Source organism: Stegastes partitus, unplaced genomic scaffold (genome assembly GCF_000690725.1).
Source record: "Stegastes partitus isolate 25-593 unplaced genomic scaffold, Stegastes_partitus-1.0.2 Scaffold843, whole genome shotgun sequence".
Taxonomy (NCBI): domain Eukaryota; kingdom Metazoa; phylum Chordata; class Actinopteri; family Pomacentridae; genus Stegastes; species Stegastes partitus.
Window position 1 is genome coordinate 251,053 of NW_007578574.1, and position 17,885 is coordinate 268,937.

A 17,885-nucleotide genomic window follows, 5' to 3' on the forward strand; every position below is an offset into this window, starting at 1 on the left:
GTTCCTGTACGACGAAACTGCATTCTGCTTTTAAAAAGGGACGTAACTTGTTTGTTTGTGACCTGTGGTGACGATTATGTCTGAGTAAGAAACGGTGGTTGTTGGCATAAACCAGCGTCTATACCGACCAGATCTACTGACTCTACACCCAGAAGGCCAGAGTTTGTGCCGTCAGTATCGGAGTTAAGTTTCGTTTTCTCTCGTCACGGTACTTTTGGTCTGTTGTCTCAGGATTGTCTCCGTGAGGCTATTTTCAGGATAATTGTTGCTTTAAAACCTCCCGTCTCAGTCGTTATAAGGACGATTCATACATGTTGTATCTGGATTCTTTCTAAGCTGTTCAGATTTCACCATAAAATGCTGCCAGTAGTTTTCAACAACAGAGAGACATGACTGAACAAGGTACAACATGTTAATTAGTGAACTTTATATGTGCTTGCAGTTGGATTTGTTGGACCATGATTGACCCAGGCTAACTGTTACTGGGGTTTATGCTAAGCTAATCTAACATCTGCTAACCTTGGCTTCATATGAGACATGAGAGCATCACTAATGTCAACATCTAACTCTTAAGAAAGGAATTTTATGAGCATATTGTCCAGACTTGTCAAGAACTCACTTCCTGGTTTGGTTTAGGCACCAACGCTACATGGTTACGTTTAGGACGATATCAGTCTCTGGGCTATATTTTTTTAGCTCGGTTAAGGTTCAGCACCAAAGTCACTTGGTTAGATTTCGGAAAAATGTCATAGTTTGGGTTAAAATTCGACTCTTTCACTCCATGTTTGAAGCTTTTCTCCATTTTCTGGGTTACAATGGTGACACGTCCGACTAGTATTTGATCGGTCGGCTAAAGAGGAAGCAGTAAAATAACAAAAATGTCAAAGATATGTTCATCAGAAACGTATTTGTTGTGAACAAACGTCGGAAAATACGTCAAAGCGTAACTGAAAATGCAGTTTAGTGGCAAAGGAACATTCTCAATCCAGTTCATCAAGTCCTTTTAAATGCTCAATCTTTTGGTGCAAATTAAGGCGAATTTGCTGTTTTTATTGCGCTCATCTGAGGTTTAGAACTTTCACCAGGAATGGTTTCGCTGCTATTTGACATTTCATCACCTCGTCTTGACTCCTCGGTTTTCCTTCTGCTGCAAGTGACAGGAAATAATGTTTGTTCTACTTTATTGTTCCACAAATACGAGGATGCAAAGTGTGCGAAAAGTCAGAATTATTCCGGAAGCGTCAAAAATGCTGCAAGAGTTAATCAGTATTTGAGAAGTTGACTTGTGTTTTTGCATTTGACACCCATTGTTTTAAGTTAAGATGTCTCATTTTTAGATTTGTATTCACCTTGTTAGCATCTCAGAGGCTAAGTTAGCACTCGTTGTCTTTGTTAAGAAGCAAAAACACTAAATACAGAATATTTGATAATAACGACCAGGAGCTTCGTTTTACCAACTTGAACTTGGAAACAGCGATCAGAATCCATCCTGCTTCTTTCATTCAGCCAGAACAAGAAAAAGGAAAACGTGAGGACGAACACAATAAAAGGGAACAAAAAGGTTAAAAGAACAGAACTAAAAGCAGAACACTGCAGGTCTGGTTCTGGGTTTGGACGGAGCCGACGTGACCAGAGTGCAAAGTGATTTTGGTTTGTGGGTTTTCTGCTGCGTAGGCGAGTCCATCGAAGTCCACCGTTTATTTGGATTGTGTGCTACGAGTCTCCGGTTTTTGTGTCTCGTGTCGACCTTGATCTGTAAAACACCTGTCAGACAAGCAGCTGGGTAAAATAATCATAATAATAAGGCCAAAGGAACAGTAAAATAACAGCAGCGACCTTTTGAGATCCTGGAAGTTCGACATCTCGTGAAGTGAGTCCGAACCGAGGCGCTGATGGAGACTAGATGGACTCGGGTTCTGGCCTCTGACTGTTGTTCACGTACATTCCTGCTGCTTTAAGGTTGAATCTTGATGTTAGAACCAACGTTGAGAGATGCTGTTTTTCAGATAGAGGTTGAGTTTGAGTGATTTTCATTTAAACTTTAAAATAATGTTCAGGTTTGTGGGGAAAACTACTGCTGCTGTAATGTTCTTATTATCATTCACTCTTACGCTCTATCTTGGTCCTTTGATAATCTTTACAAAATAAAATACATGTGAAGTTCATGTTTAACATTTTGTGCAACGTCAGACAGATATTCATTATTATTATATTTCACATTTTCTATTTTCATATTGGAGAGTTTTCAGGGATGTAAACTAAAAAACATCCCAGTGAGACTCACTGAAGTGCTTTTATTTTGAAGAGGTGAGAGGAAGGGAGGTTCAAAAATAGTAATACTAATAACTCTACAGATGCATTTTAAAGAGAATTTTATAATTGTGAATGTAATTAATGTTCTTGTTTTTCAAAATAAACTCATAATTCAGTGGATCTGTGTTTAATCTAATGTAAGGAGAAAAATAAATCCAATAAGACATATTCTGACTGAACTGATGATTATTTTTGTGAGAAATATGTAAGAAAAAAAAATTAAATATGTTTTATGTTAAAAAATGGTAAAATTTAATATTTCTATCAGCATTTGTTAAAAAAATGCATGTAAGTGGATCAAAAGAGGTCATTTATGCGCTGAAAGATACATTTCTTGCCTTTCACATGCAAAGTATGAGAGAAATGTTCTTTTATCTTGACAAACAATGGATGGTTTCAAATAAAAACACCTAATTCAGTCCAGTTCTGTCCATGACCGCTCATCTATCACCTTAAAAGCTTCAGAAGAAAAACAATAAGATAACTCAAAATGTGGAAAATGAAATCTTTAAAGGAGTTTTTTCAAACCTACATGAGGTTTAAATTCCATTTCAAAGCTGTTGACGTACATTTAATCTAGCATGGACACAGTTCTTTGCAGCATCTTCACCATAACATCTTGACTCTATTTTGTGTATTTTGTGCTCCACTGCTTCCTTTGCGCCTCCAGTTTGACGCTAAGCTGCATTTTGTTGTTCACTGATTGTAAAGTTGAATCTAATCTAAAGTCCTGATGAAGAAGTTTGTGTCTGATGAGCTCAAAGTCCGGCCGAGCTTCCTGCTTCCTGTCCGCTTTCGGCCCGTCGTGGAGCTGATTCGGGTTTCCTCGGCGTTGTGGATTAGCGGGGATTTGGTCCTCGTGGCTCGCTGACTTCTCGATGGGCTTTATCCGGCGCAGTGGGCCGACCTCCCTCCTCCACCTTCTGCACCTCTGCAGCCAGAAAACCGACGCCAATGAGCCTCTTAGGGTTCCGGCGGGGTTCCTCGGAGAGGCTGGTGGACGTAGAGCCAACCTCTGAAACCTTCTTTGAGGGGGTTCTTTGGAGATTTGAGACAGTCGGTGTTTGCTTTTAGATTATTTTAAACCTTTTTTGTTTGCCTTTAATGTGAGTAGAGACAATAAGGGACGATCTGGAAGCAGACGGAGACGAACCAGTTGAGCGAATGTTTGATATTTTTACAGAAAGATTTGAACTATGAGCAGAATCCTGTTGAACAGATCCAAGTGGTTCTCTTGGTGCATACAGGGTAGAAAATTCCATTTTTTATTTTTTGCATGTTGTCTAGTTTTACGATCTTCAGAAGACTTAGACTGACATTTACGAAGATATTAGTGAAGTTTCAGGTCGATGCATCAGCTTATATCCAATGGAACTCAAAGCAACAGCATCCGTCTTGGTCCTTCCTCAGTGATCATCAGAATAAATTTAAGTCTTGCTCACATAAATCCATCAGATCACCATTTAATTTACATCAACGCATAAACATTTCCCACTGTTACAGCAGATTTATGTTTCATCGTCGTAGAAATTACACCAAACTGTACAAAAAGTCTCCAAACCAAGATTATCGTCCACAAAGTGGGGTCTGAAAGTAAAAAGAAAACGCCCCTATTAAAGAAATACAACAACACTCTGAGTTCTATCTGGAGAACCAGTTTGAATCTGCAGAACTCGGTTTAGATTGGATCAGTCTGTTAACCCATACTTGAGGTTTTATGGTACCACTTGTCGAGCTTGTTCAAACAAAAATAGACTTCTGGTTCATCAACGTGCTGAAAGTGAGAGATTAATGGAAATATTTTATATATTAATCTAAAATGTCCCAGATCCCATTTTATAAATCCATAGTTTATGATTTCAAGCCAATCAGAGATGGTCGAGCAGAAGGTTCCTGATGATCTGAGATGGAATCACGAAGACTGAAAACTATTTGTTCAACGTTCCTGGAAGCTGTCGGAGATCATGGAATGGTTAAAAATAAAAAGGGTGACTCTAACAGAAATCGGTTCTCTTGTGGTTTGAGAAACGTTCCTTAAAACAGTCTCCTGGAAGGCTTGTCAAAAGGTTTCCTCGAGGTGTTGCTGGACTTTGAGAACTCCTAAAGAAAAGGTTCCTGATTCTTTGTGTTAGTTGTTAGAACGCATCAGTCTCACTGAAACAGAACAGGGTCCTCTGAGGTTCTCTAAAGACACAGCAAGCTTCATTAGTCTTTGGTGAAGCAAAACCAGAGCGACTGTTTGTGTCTCAGAGGTTTGTGGAAACGCCGCCACCACGTTTCTCAGAAATCCGTTCAAGAACGAGGAGCACGTGGGTTTCTCTAGGTTGTCAGAAACATTCGAGGTATTTGTGGGGACTTCTCGGGATTGAGAACCTCCACATTTTGGGTGTTCCTAGAAAGTCTGCCAAAGACTCATCAACAAGTCGGGTTTCATTGGAGTCCTCTGAGGTTTCAGGCAAACGGATTCCGTTTTAGAGCGACGAAGTCCTCAGAGATCAACTCAGATTTTTAGAAAACGTGTCTTTCCAAGAGTCTTCCTGGTTGTTGAGGTTCCTTGAAGGGAAAAATGAAGCACTTGCTTGTTGGAGGTTTGTCAATGGGTCTGAATGAGGTTTGAGTTTCTTGAAGTTGTGGTTTGAGAACATTTAGTTAATTCTGTCTAACTCCTAAATGTCAAAGGTTCCTCTGAGTACACGATTTGAGAACCCTGTAGGTTTTTGACAACTGTTCTGAGGTTTCAGATCTTCATTGTTGATGCTTATAAAGTCTGTTTTCCTTCAAGAGGAGGTTCTCGAGGGAACCTGATGTTTAAAACACGAGGTGTTCTCAGATCAAAGCGGGATTGTCAAAGAGCCGTCTGAGATTTCCTTGAAGCACTTTCACATTTTGTAACCTCGTCTTAAAACAGTGTTCAGAACTGTTTAAAACAAACAAACAAACAAACAAAACCCCAGTGAGAATCATTGATGTGCTTTTATTTTGAAGAGTACAGAAAGTAAAAAAGACGAGAGGAAATAAGGTTCTGCTGGGATTTGATCCAGAAGTCGTCTAATAGATTCTGAAACAGGCAGAAGAATAAAGAAATAAAATCAACAAACGAAAACACTAATGATGCATCTCCAGATGAACTTATAATAAAGTACATCTCTATTTGATCCTATTTGGAAAATAAATAAACATCCGATAGATGTTTAAACCTGTTCTAACTGGATTTATAACCATCTTTACAAGAAATAAGAAAGAAAAAATAAGAAAAATGAGCAGCTGAATGTCTTTTGTTATGTTTAAAAATTGCAAGATTATGTGTTTTTTATTTTGTTTTATTTTATTTAAGAAAAAATGCATTAAATGAATGAAAATAGGTGTTTCATTGGCTTAAATAAATAAATAAATAAATAAATAAAGAAAGAAAGAAAGAAAGAAAGAAAGAAAAAAAACGAAATAAATTGACTATAATTGAGAATAAATTGAACACCTCAAATGTGTTCAAGTAGAGTCTGAAAAAATCCAAAGATTCACTGAAGGGCTTTTATTTTGAAGAGTAGAGAAGTTGCAGATGAATTTGTAAGAGTTTTTTATTTATTTATTTTTTTATTACTTCTACTTTATAAAAGATGAACTACATATATATGTGATGTGATTTAACTTGGAAAAAAATCTAAACATCCAATAAATGATCAAACTGTTTTAAAAAATTATTTATTTATTTATTTACAAGAAATAAGAAAAAAAGGAACAATTAAATATATATTTAATGTTTAAAAAAAAATCTAAGATTTTATATTTTTATCTTGGCATTTTTTTAAACACATTGAAATGGATCAAAAGATGTTTTTAAAAAAAAAAAATCTAATCTGACCATAATCCTCTAATAATGGTGACCTGTTCTGACTGATTCATAAGAATTTTTGCAGGAAATAAGATAAAAACAACAAAATGAACCACAAATGTATTCTATATGTTTAATAAAAAGTCTTTATATTTTTTAGCTGTTTATTTTTTAATATCCGTAGAAACGCATCATATCAGATCCTTCATCTGCTGAAAAACAACAAGATTTTCATGAAACTCTCGTTTAAAGCAGGAAAAAAACAAAACCACTTTTACAGCATTTAATTAAAACGTACTTTTTCTTGTGACATCTTTTTTTTTCTCTCCTTATTAATTAACTGTCCTCTAATATGTTTTTTTTCTTCTTTTAAAGGAAGTAATAGATTCTCTGGTTCAGATGTGTTGTGCAGCTCGTGTGCGGTTGTGTGTTGTTGGACACACACACACACACACACACACACACACACACACACACACACACACACACACACACACTGTGACGGGGTGTGTGATCTCGTGGTTGACCCTTCCCATCGCTGCTGCTTCTTCTTCTTCTTCTTCTTTTTTTTTAATGCTGCTCTTCTTTCTTTAGCAGCCAAATTAAAATACCAGAGATTTTTGTCGCTGTGTGTAAAACATGAGCTCGGCCTGCGGAGACGTCCGAGGTGAAGAGGTCGCCGTGTCGGGACCGAAGCACAGAACCGAGGCTCTGCTCTAATATTTATGTTCGCTTCTGTGGAGCTTCTGCACAAACTCCTGGAGTTTGCATGAACCGGATGTAATCTGCATTCACGTGTGTTTACCCTGAAAACACTCACCGAACAGCTCCGTCTACACGTCGTATGTTGTTGTTTTTTTAAAATGCTGATTATTAACAGAAAAACACCAAAATAATTTCCCCTGTTATGCATAAACTGGATAATAATTAAAGTTTTCTTCCTCGTGTAAAGGCCAAAGTGTCCTAATTGTGACAACTTTGTGCCAAATTATTTATTTAAACGATTAAATTTGAATTTTAAAAAAGTTATTATTACAGGCCTTTAGCAGGATCCAAAGATCAATTCCTACGTGACTTTTAAAAATTGTTTAGCACCATTTGTCCATAAATAAGCCACATACATGTCGTCTTAATGCTCGTGCAGCTAGCTACGTGAACGCACAGATTTCTGCTTCCTGGAGGTTTTTTGATTTGAGCGCGGCGGTGCCAGAGCTCATGCCAGCGCTGGCCCGGCTCCACGTTAAGGTCCCGCATCCACACGGCGTGATTGATCGCTGCCGTGCATGTAAACGCCGCAACACGGGCCTGGCTTTGATTTTCTGTTCGTGCCAGTTAAACGAGTTTATTACACACACACACACACACACACACACACACATATATATATATGTATATATATATAGATAGAGCAGCATTAGCATTAATACCTCCACCTCTTTTTGCTAATTTTCTCCTTACTTTGCATTTCGCTGCACATGATATACAAGAATGCGACAAATAAAACTCTTTAATTATTCAATTATCGAGCGAAAACTACTCAATAAAAGTCATCGTATCGATTAGCTGTCGTTACTTTCTGTTTGTTTGGAGATAAATTAAATAAGGTTGATGCCACATAAGCAAAAATATTTACATTTTTTTTGCACCTTAAGTGTGTTTTACGTATCTAAAAATTACAGCTCCTGGTGAATTACGCACCTGTTCGTATCCGGGTTTGTTTTTCCTTTTTCTTTTTTTAGAATTTACACGGGATATTATGCATTTTAATTGTGCAGCGGTTGAAAGATTTTTGGACGAGGTTTTTTTTTTTTTTTCCTTCCTTCTTTGCAGAGGTGTCAAATCTAAATACATCAACGTGTGTGTGTGTGTGTGTGTGTGTGTGTGTGTGTGTGTGTGGTCCCGAATTATTTTTTTTTAAACGCTTCGGTGCATGAATGTATTCCGGTACCGTGCAAAAGTACATTTGCATGTGTGTGTGTTTCTGTGTATACGAGGGGCTCTATATATATATATATATGTGTGTATGTATACATGTATGTTGTACACGGGGGTAAGTGTGTGTGTGCATCTGTGCTCGTGATTTCTAGTACTGTGTGTGTGTGTGTGTGTGTGTGTGTGTGTGTGTGGGAGTCTTTGTATACTTGCCAAACCGGTCCAGCTGGCATCAGTCGTAGCCGAAGCCGAGGCCGCTGTATCGGTCACACACACACACACNACACACACACACACACAGCCGACCACATTCCTATTCTGCGCGCCTGTAATTATCAACCTCTTCTGCATCGACTACCATGTTGGCGTGCATTCAGCGCCGGTCTATACACGCCTGATTCCAGCCCTTCACCGCACCGTGCACGCTTCATTTTCCCTCCGCTATAAAACCCCCTTTTTCCGTCTCATCCGCTGCACCGACGGCACAACGTAATTACACGCTAACCGTGCTGGTGGTGTGTGTGTTGTTGTTTTTTGATATTTAGACTGGCTGAAGATTTAAGGTTTTATCCCCCCCTCCACCACCAAAAAACAAAAAAACCAAGAAGAAGGTGTGTGGTGGTAAAAATAGTCGTCGGAGTGGTCCCGCGGCTCGGGGAGGAAGCCCGCTTCAGAAGCTGGAGAGGAAATTAGCTTTGTTGTCTCCACGCAGCGGCGGTTTTTCGAAAATTCATCAGACACCTCTTTCACAGCCAGACGCACTCGCTGTGTGTGTGTGTGTTTTGTTTAGTGTGTGTGTATTAAAACGATGGTCGGTTACCTGCCAAAGTGGCTTCACCTTCTTGTCGTGTACTTGATCAAACCTTGGCCTGCGTTTAAAAGAGCCGCCATGTCTGATTTCAATCAAACACATGTTTCAGCGCGTCCGACCAAAGACGCTCCGTAAAGACTGTCGGGGAGGTGAGGGCGGCGCTTTTATTTGTGTTTCTTCTTCTTCTTCTTCTTCTCACGTCTATAAAATGCGAATCAGATGTTGGTTCGGGCTGCAGGAATGTGCACATGAAGAGCAGAACCGACAGTATACATACATATACATACATACATTTATATATATATGGGTGTGTATAAAATCACTTGTGTCAAGAGAGCATGCTCAGCTCGTGCACCAGAAAAAATATCTCAGAAATTTGAGGAAGGAAAACCTGGAGGTAGTTACTAGATGGAGCTCATGGTGCAGTTTCTTACGGTCAAACACAAATAGCAAAATTACGCAAGTTCGACAAGCTACAGCTAAAGTCCGAGACGGTCGCAAAGCAGCTCCAATAACGTTGTGGGATCCCTCATTAAATACTGAAACGTGTTGAGGTGTCACCAGGTTGTGGTTTTTATCCATTTAACCCTCAAAACATGCCCTGTATGCACGTTTAAAAGTCATGTTTCGCGTTTTAAAAGTTGCAAAAAGTGCACCATTTATCAGCCAGAAACTATAAATATTCAGATTATTGAACTATTCACGCGTAACATCGAGGTTCCGTCAACAAAAACGACCAAATCTCAACCTGAAAATTGTGATGTTTCATTAAACACATTCGTCTCCTTCAGAAATTTGCCAAAAATAATCTGCAACCAATATTCATGTTTTCAGTGGATTAGGATGGAGTGCAGCCAGACCGGAGAGGAAAGTTAAACCCACTGGATCGATACATAAACGCAGCACGGCTCAGAAACAGTCAACAGAGGAGGAAGTTGTTGGAGGATACATCCAACACGGTGAAACGTCTTTCTAGCATCAATGTTGTTTATTCAGCAGCTCGTCGATCAACCGGTTGACCGATGATCAAACTCAAGTCGTCAGCAAGTTGTTGACGATGCGTCCAACACGATCTTTTCTAGAGTCGAAAGAAAAACGCCGAGTTTAAGGAATGTAAACGTCTCTAACATATGGAGTTTTTCTCCAACATGAGGAACACGTGTGGACGCTGATGTTGGACATATTCAGTCCAGACTTTAAAACAAATCGAGAAATGACCATTCACCAGAGACGAAAACTGAAAACTGGATTTTCCACTTTATCTTCCGATTCTCGTTTTAAAAAAGTAAGAAATCCAACAAATCTAAGCCAGAAAATCGTGACGTTTTACTAAAATCCCTTCGTTCTTCGTGTCTCATTGAAAAGATCTGACAAAAATATGAACATTTGCTTTAAACGTATGGAGAAAAAAAACAGGATAATGTCAAATATTTCGGCTAAAAGTGACGACGAGCTGTTACAACAACTCAGAGGCGTCTCAACTGAACTGCAGCGTTTCCACAGAGCAGATAGAAAATAAAACATATGTTGTCAACTGTTTTGGGTTTTTTTGTTCATGGTGGCGAGTTATCAATTATTTCTATTTCCGTCCTAACTTTCTTATGGTGTGTTCTTTTTAGTTCCAGTCATGGTTGGTTTATAGAGGCAGAGGGTTCATGTTGCCTTCACCGACCACAATAAACTTCATAAATGACCTAAAAACGGACATTTACGCTCAGAAGTTTCAGCTGAAAATCCATAAAACGTGCCACCACGGTGCATTTTCTTCTAAACTCTCGTTCTTCTTGCTGGTCTGTAGCCGGCAGGACATTAGTCGACGCCTCCTGCGGTGTTTGTTGGTGGTTGTTGGTGGTTTCTTTGGTTCTCTCTGGACGGCGTCTCAGGTGTTCCAGGTAGAAGCTTCGGCGTTCGGTTTAGTTAATTTGCGAAAACTGCCTTGGCTTGATTTCCGACTTTGCTCCCCGTCAGTCGCTGCGTGGCGGCGCGTGAACTCTCGGCGTGAGCTCGGTGCGCTGCGTGGTGCCAGAGTCTGTCTGGTTCCTCGGCGGTCGCTTAGCGAGTTCGCTAATGAGCCTCCGCGGACCGGCGCTGGTCCGACGGGGACGGAGGGAGGTACGAGCAGAAGGAAGCCGTAAATGGAAACCTTCAGAGTTGACGTGGTCTAATATCGCATCAGCACAAGACGTGAGTTTGTGAGGCAGGCTCCTGGAGACGGTTGCTTCTGTAGGTTCTCGTGTTTGGTTCCTTTTATCTGCAGAGACGTCGAGTCGGCGCCGGAGAGGAAGTGGAGAATGAAAGTGTTGCTTTCAAAGCTGGGTTTGGGAGCGTAAAGCCTCTTTTCTGTCTGTATGTGGATCTGTGCATTGCAGGCGGAGCAGATGTCCGTTTTGTTGTTCTGGGAGATCAGCGAGCAGAAAACAACATACACAACGCTCAGAGCGCTGCTGTGATCAGGAGAGCTAGCGCCGCTCCACACGCCGCCTCCTGAGCTCAACTTGTGAATGAATGAAAGTGAATGAATGAAACGTTCACGTCCTGGTCGTCCTCATGTCGGCGTCGAGAACTTCAACTCATCCAGTCATCAACAGTCAGAAGAACTACATTTGATTTTTAATAAATAAAAACTGTATTTGGTAATGAGACTTAACGGGCTGGATTGTAAATGAATGAATGAATGAATGAATGAATGAATGAAGTTAAAGTTCTGTGTTGCTACCTGTTGTATCCATGACTTCCACCAGCAGTGGATTAAACAAAGCTTTTTGCAGTCAGTGTCAATAGGTCAGAATGAACGAATGAATGAATGAATGAATGAATGAATGAATGAATGAATGAATGAGGAATTAAGTCATGTTAATAAGAGACCGTCTTTTTGATTTCATGCTGCACCATGTTCAGCAGATCTGACTTTACACTTTGTAATTAGTGTAATTAAGTGAAGAATGAATGAATGAGTGCATCAATGAATGAATGAATGAATGAATAGTCTGTGGTTGTCATTATGTATAGCCTGATTTTCAACACTAGATTAAACGTAATATTTTGCTTGTTGTTTGCATGTTTCGGTCAAGAATGAATGAGTAAGTGAATGAATGAATGATGTTTATATAGTCTATGTTCCTGCCTATTTTATATATAATAGAGTGAATGAATGAGTGAATGTTGGTATTGGATCGTCCTTTTGATTTTTTGGCCTCATATTTAGTGGATCTTCAGTAATCAGTGTGATGAAGTAACGAATGAATAAATGAGTGCAATGAATGAATGAATGAAGTCAGTCGCTGGTTGTTGTTTGTATTCTTTGCATTTATTTATTTTACAGATATTTGCTGCTCGCTTCAGTTTTTGGAAGTCAATATTTCATGTTTTGTTTTGTTTTTTTCAACATGTTTTTGCTGCTTTTTTTTTTTTCTCGATGGATTTTAAAATTTCTGTTATGACAAAGCTTGGTTCTTGTACTAATCATCTCATCTCTTCTTCTCTTCTTCTTCCAGGTAAAACAGACCGGAGTTCGTACTCGTACGGCAGAGAGTCCAACCCACACTGCCACCAGGTCAGTCTGGCTTTACACTCATTCTGTTATTGGGCTGATGTTTGTCTTTGGTTTTTGTTTTTGGAGTTTTTGTTGTGAAATGATCTCTTAACTCCGTCTGGGTTCGATGCGACCGTTCACATCTGGAACTGGACTTTACCGCAACAACCTGCAGACGTGATGATGAAACTTGTCCGAGCTTTTTTCTTGATCCGATCCTCAAGGACGGACTGGAGGCGGACTCGGGTCACAGCTGCTTTTCATTCTCCGCTAACATGTGGCTCCTGAATTAGTATGTAACCTGGACGACCGGTGGGTTGTTAAAAGTTACCGAGGATGACTCGCGTGGCCTTAAAGTCACAGAGTTTTTGTTTTTAGCTCCTGTTGGGCGACGTTACTGAATATGTGGACGAGGTTCGGGCTAAACGGGGATTTCTGTCGGATGTTTAGGTTTGACTGGAAAGCGACCTTGTAGATTGTTGGTGCTTTTTGGTGAGTTTTGGAATTGAAGGTGTTGTAAAGACGAGAACGTACGAGAAGTTGGTAAAGTAGTGTGTTGACGTCCAAATACTGACACTTCCTGCCTGAATGTGGCTTTTATAGAATCAGCCAGTCGCTCTGAATCACATCTGACGAGATGGAAGTAGGTATACATCTTCAAATTCAAGATGCGTCTGAATTCATCTTTTTTGTTGTATTTGCTTCAAAGTTATGGGTTTACTGTATTTCCATTGATTTTTTATGTCCTTTTAGCACCTGTAACATATTTTAATGCCTAAAGCTGCATTATTTTGTTGACGTTCAAAAAATAAAACATAAACATCGAACTGTAGTCAACGTGCACATCGACGACACACAACAACGTCATGATGTCAAGAGAGTCTTAACGTCTGATTGACCGTCTAAACTTCAGGCAGTTTCTGGGCATTTCTGGGCGTTTGTACCCACTGTGGCCACATGTTCAACTGCATCTCCATGGAAACAGAACAACCACGACCTCAAAAAGGTCTTTTGTGGAGCGTGACAACGTTTTAATGCCATTAACTGTCAATACGGCATCAATTTTATTAAAAAAAACGCCATCAACATGTCAAACATTTTAGACTAAACGGGGATTCTACTTATATTATGGACAGTTGTGACTCGATAATCCGACACTAAATGTAAAACCTTCTTTTGTGTCGGATTGTCAGGACGGAGGTCGAGATACGAGGAGGGCTTGATGCTTGAACGTCCACTTCCACCCCGGGGCAGCGCTCTGACGGGGTGGAAGTGTCCGGAACACACAGGCAGTACTTGGCTGCTGATGCTAGTTTAGTTAGCGCTCACACTTCTGTTTCCACCATCGGTGGCGGCGGGGGAGTGGCAGATACGCTCCACCGTTACCATCACTCAGCAGATCACATACAAGCTATATTTAATTGGAAATGTGAACGAACTCCCAGAAAGTCGGATTTCACAAAAACAATCTGAATGTAGCATCAAGTCCTGCAGTGTGAACGTAGCCAATCTGTGGGATTGTTCAGTCAGATAAAACGCCATTATCCTGATTGATGACATTAAATGTCACGTCGGAGGCTGTCGCTATGTTACGGCTGTTTTTATGGGCAGCTGTAGCTCAGGTGATAGAGCGGGTTGTCCTCTAATTGCAAGGTTGGCAGTTCGATCCCCTCCACAGCTGAAGTGTCCTTGGGCAAGCGACTGAACCTGAGGTAGCTCCCAGTGGAAGGCAGCACCTTGTATGGCAGCTCTGTGGACGTTGGTGTATGAATGGGTGAATGAGAAACATTGTAAAGCGCTTTGAGTCCCGCTAAGGTAGAAAAGTGCTGTATAAGTGCAGATCATTTACCATTTCATGGGTTCCGTTTGTTTTTCCTAAAAACCTGTCGGACAGCAAGGTTTAGGATTGTTAAGGGTCGGATTATCGAATCACGGCTGCATTTTGCTGTTTGGGTTTTTCATTTGCTTCCAAACTTGTCCTCCATCTGCCGGCAGTTCAGCTGAAGGGTCTCTGACTTTTTGTGACGTGATCGTTGGTCACATTGTGTTCGTTTTGACTTTTAGATAAAATATGCAACTTTTTATTTTTATTTTTTCACAGAATCTGCTTCATGCAAAAAGTTGGATTTTTTTTTTGTCAAAACACTAAAACTTCACGTAAATTTATTGAAATGTTGTTTAATTTCTCAACAGAGTCCAAAGTTAAACACGATTATTTAAGTAGTTTGTTCTTACAGCTTCTGTGTCTGATAATTGGTGTCATTTGTAGATTTATTTTGAAGACACTGCTGGTAAAACCCACTGGAGGGTTTTTGGGGTTCAGATGGTTCATTTTATTTGCTGCTCGCTGGTGCCTTTGTCTGGTGTTTAGTGATCGTTTTGCCATATTTCACATTAGTAATAATACATTTAATCCATTTAATTTGCCATTTTATCTGCTTTAAACCGGATGCAAACTCCATTCGCTGCACAATTTGTTGCTCACGTTTGTAATTTTTTGCATTCAAAAACAAAACGAGCAGAAAAAGTTCCTCCAACTTTTCGGCGGCGCATATATTATATTAATGTGCCGTCATTTTAAAGTTCACGCCGTCAAACCGTGCAGCACTCGGCGTGTCACTCATCCTCGTCGCCGCCATAAACAACAGCTGCTGCCTGTTTTTTTTGTTTTTTTGTTTTCCACAAGTTATTCCCCAACTTCACAACACAAATAATTATTCATTTTAACTTTAAGGATTATTGTTTTCAAAGGGGGGACGACAGTAGCGGCAGGTGTTGCGAGGACTCCGGTTTGGATCTGCGCTGTAATCTTCCTACTCGGTTGCCGCCGACCATATGCATCGGTGAGGAGCTGCACGCTGATAATTAAGACGACGTACAGATGTTGGGGTTTGATTCCGCCGGCGGAATATTAAACGGAGAGCGTCTTGATGTTCGTAGTTTGATGACCGGCGAATTATAAAACTTGGTTCAGGCTGCCGGACGCGTTCGGTCTGATCCGCTCCCCATTTATGTCTCTTTTTGGTTTAATTAAAACTTATCAAAGACGAACGTTCGCCGAATCCAGGAATCAAAGTTACTCTCAAGAGGTTCTGCAGGTGATTCTGAACGTATGGAACTGAGGAAAATCCATGAGAAGCAGATTTATTGAACCGGTTTGGAGTTTGTGAAGTCAGTTTTGATGTCGGTCGATCCGTTCAGACTCAACCTGGTTATGAAGCCGCTCATGGTCCCCAGTGGATGAACCCTTTTAACTTTTGTTTAGACCAAATGAAGCCGTCCTGTTGATGCACGTTTACACTAAATAACACGTTACCTTCACTACTCCAGTTTGGTTCAATTACAGATAATAACTATTAAAATGACTGGAGGAAAAAAAAAAGTGTTATTTTACATGTTGAGTTTGACAAAAAGAACAAACAAACAAACAAAAACAAGAAACCCAGGCTAAACTTCACATCATGTCCACATCAAACATCTGTATTTTTAAAAATTCTAATTTTGTGCCGATGTAAAATTACACTTTTTAATTGTATTTATTTTACTTCATTTAAATCGGCAACAAATCACTATTTTGCACAGTTTTGCTGTTGTTTGAAAGAACAATTTTGTATTTTAAGGGTTGAAAAAAAAAAAGGAAAACACTTTTTAAAAACAGATATTTTACAAATTTTTCCTGTTTTATAAATTACAGATAATGTCGAGTAAAATCCAAGAGAAATGTGTTAATTTATATGTTGACTGTTAAAAATAAGAAAAAATGTTCTTTCATGGCACTTGACTGTTAAACTACATTATTTTACCATATTTAAATTATCAAACTAATATACAAATTATTTGATATTATTTTACATTTTAAAAAAATATATATTTATATTAATTTGATTTACATGTTGACCGAAAAAAGAAAAATACCCTTTTACAACACGGCTGTAAAATTGTATTATTTTACCATATTTGAATGATCAAATTGATATATTTTTAAATTAATATCATTTATAATAATCTGTATATTACTTTACTTTGTGACTGAAAAAAAAGGCCAAAGCTGCTCATTATGCCAACGTAAAAATGTTTTTATTTACAAATAAGTAGTTTTTTTTTTTACTAAATGTATCCAATAATGACCCTAAAATTAGTTTAACTGTTTGTAAATCTGCTAAATTCACGTTATTTTCTGGATATTTGCTGTAATTTCACAGTTTTTAGGACGTCACAGTTTTCCAACATTGTTTTGTTTTTATGTGGAAAACTGCCACATGTTCTTTTTTTCCTGGATTTTCATAATTAGATGTAAAACGTGACAATAATTAAACTGGATCCTCCAGATTTATGTCCTACAAGGTCCGCGCTCGGTGTTTGGGACTCGGAGAATCCGTCTAATAACGGCACAACCCGATGCCAACAGTCGGATCAAACCAAACAAAATGATTGACGCCGGTCCAGATCTGGTTGCCCGGGGCAACTGGGCAGCCATCACTGAATGAGTGGCCTGGAGGAGCGTAAAGGGAAGCGTCTGAAGGACTCGCTCGGGGTTTTCAGAGTTTAGAAAAAGGACCTTCCTGTCTTTTGATCCTTTGCTTTCTGCGGTGAGGACAGGATTTGGCCGTGGCAACCTCACGAACAAAGACGCACAAAAACACACACACACACACACACACACACACACACACACACACACACACACACACACACACACACACACACACAAACACACACACACACACAACGAGATGCCGAACATCGCCGCCTCGAGCCAAACGTGTCTGGAAGAGTTTTCATCGTTCAGAACGTCTCAGCGGTTATGAACGATATTCACTCATATTCACCACTTCATAGCTGATTCATGTTTTAGTGGTTTGTTCATACGGTCAGTCGCTGATTCATGTGTTTTTAGATTAGTTCCTCTATCTGGAATCTCCAGTGCAGCTTTTCACTCATTCATCTTTTCACTTATTTATTCGTTAATGCATTCATTCGTACTTGTGCTTATTTGATGAGCTGTGGGTTCTTTTTTTTTTATTCAGTCTGTTTATTCTTTCTGATAGTAGTTTTTTCCAAAAGATGAATCTGTTTTGAACCCCCTTCACTCATTCACTCAGTCATTCAGTCATTCATTCATTCACTCGTTCATATTTTTTTTCTGATAATTTGTTGATTTTAAACTCATCAGTTTTATCATCATCAAGTATATGTTTAATTTATTCACTTGATCCCTTATCTCTTCATTCATTCATTCATTCATTCATTCATTCATTCATTCATTTATTCAGTCACTCACTCATTCATTTCATTTCTTCATTTGTACAGTAATCTATTCGTCCATATAATCAGTTGTTCAATCATCCAGTTATTTGTTCATTAATTTGGTTGCTCGCTTGTTCGTTCATTCATTCATTCATTCATTCATTCATTCATTCATTCATTCATTCATTCATCCATTAGTGATTTGTTTATTCATTGGTGCA

The 17,885-nt window shown here is 39.3% G+C and overlaps 1 protein-coding gene across 1 annotated transcript in view; it reads left to right on the forward strand.

The window, feature by feature from the left end:
* Nucleotides 1-17,885, forward strand: part of LOC103365472 (transcription factor 4-like) — a gene marked incomplete at its 3' end in the record, with an annotated part of 104,831 nt that overhangs the window by 58,379 nt on the left and 28,567 nt on the right. The window contains exon 3 of the mRNA XM_008292914.1: nucleotides 12,380-12,438. Within this exon, the coding sequence (XP_008291136.1) occupies nucleotides 12,380-12,438 (59 nt within the window). The remainder of the gene's footprint in view (nucleotides 1-12,379; nucleotides 12,439-17,885) is intronic.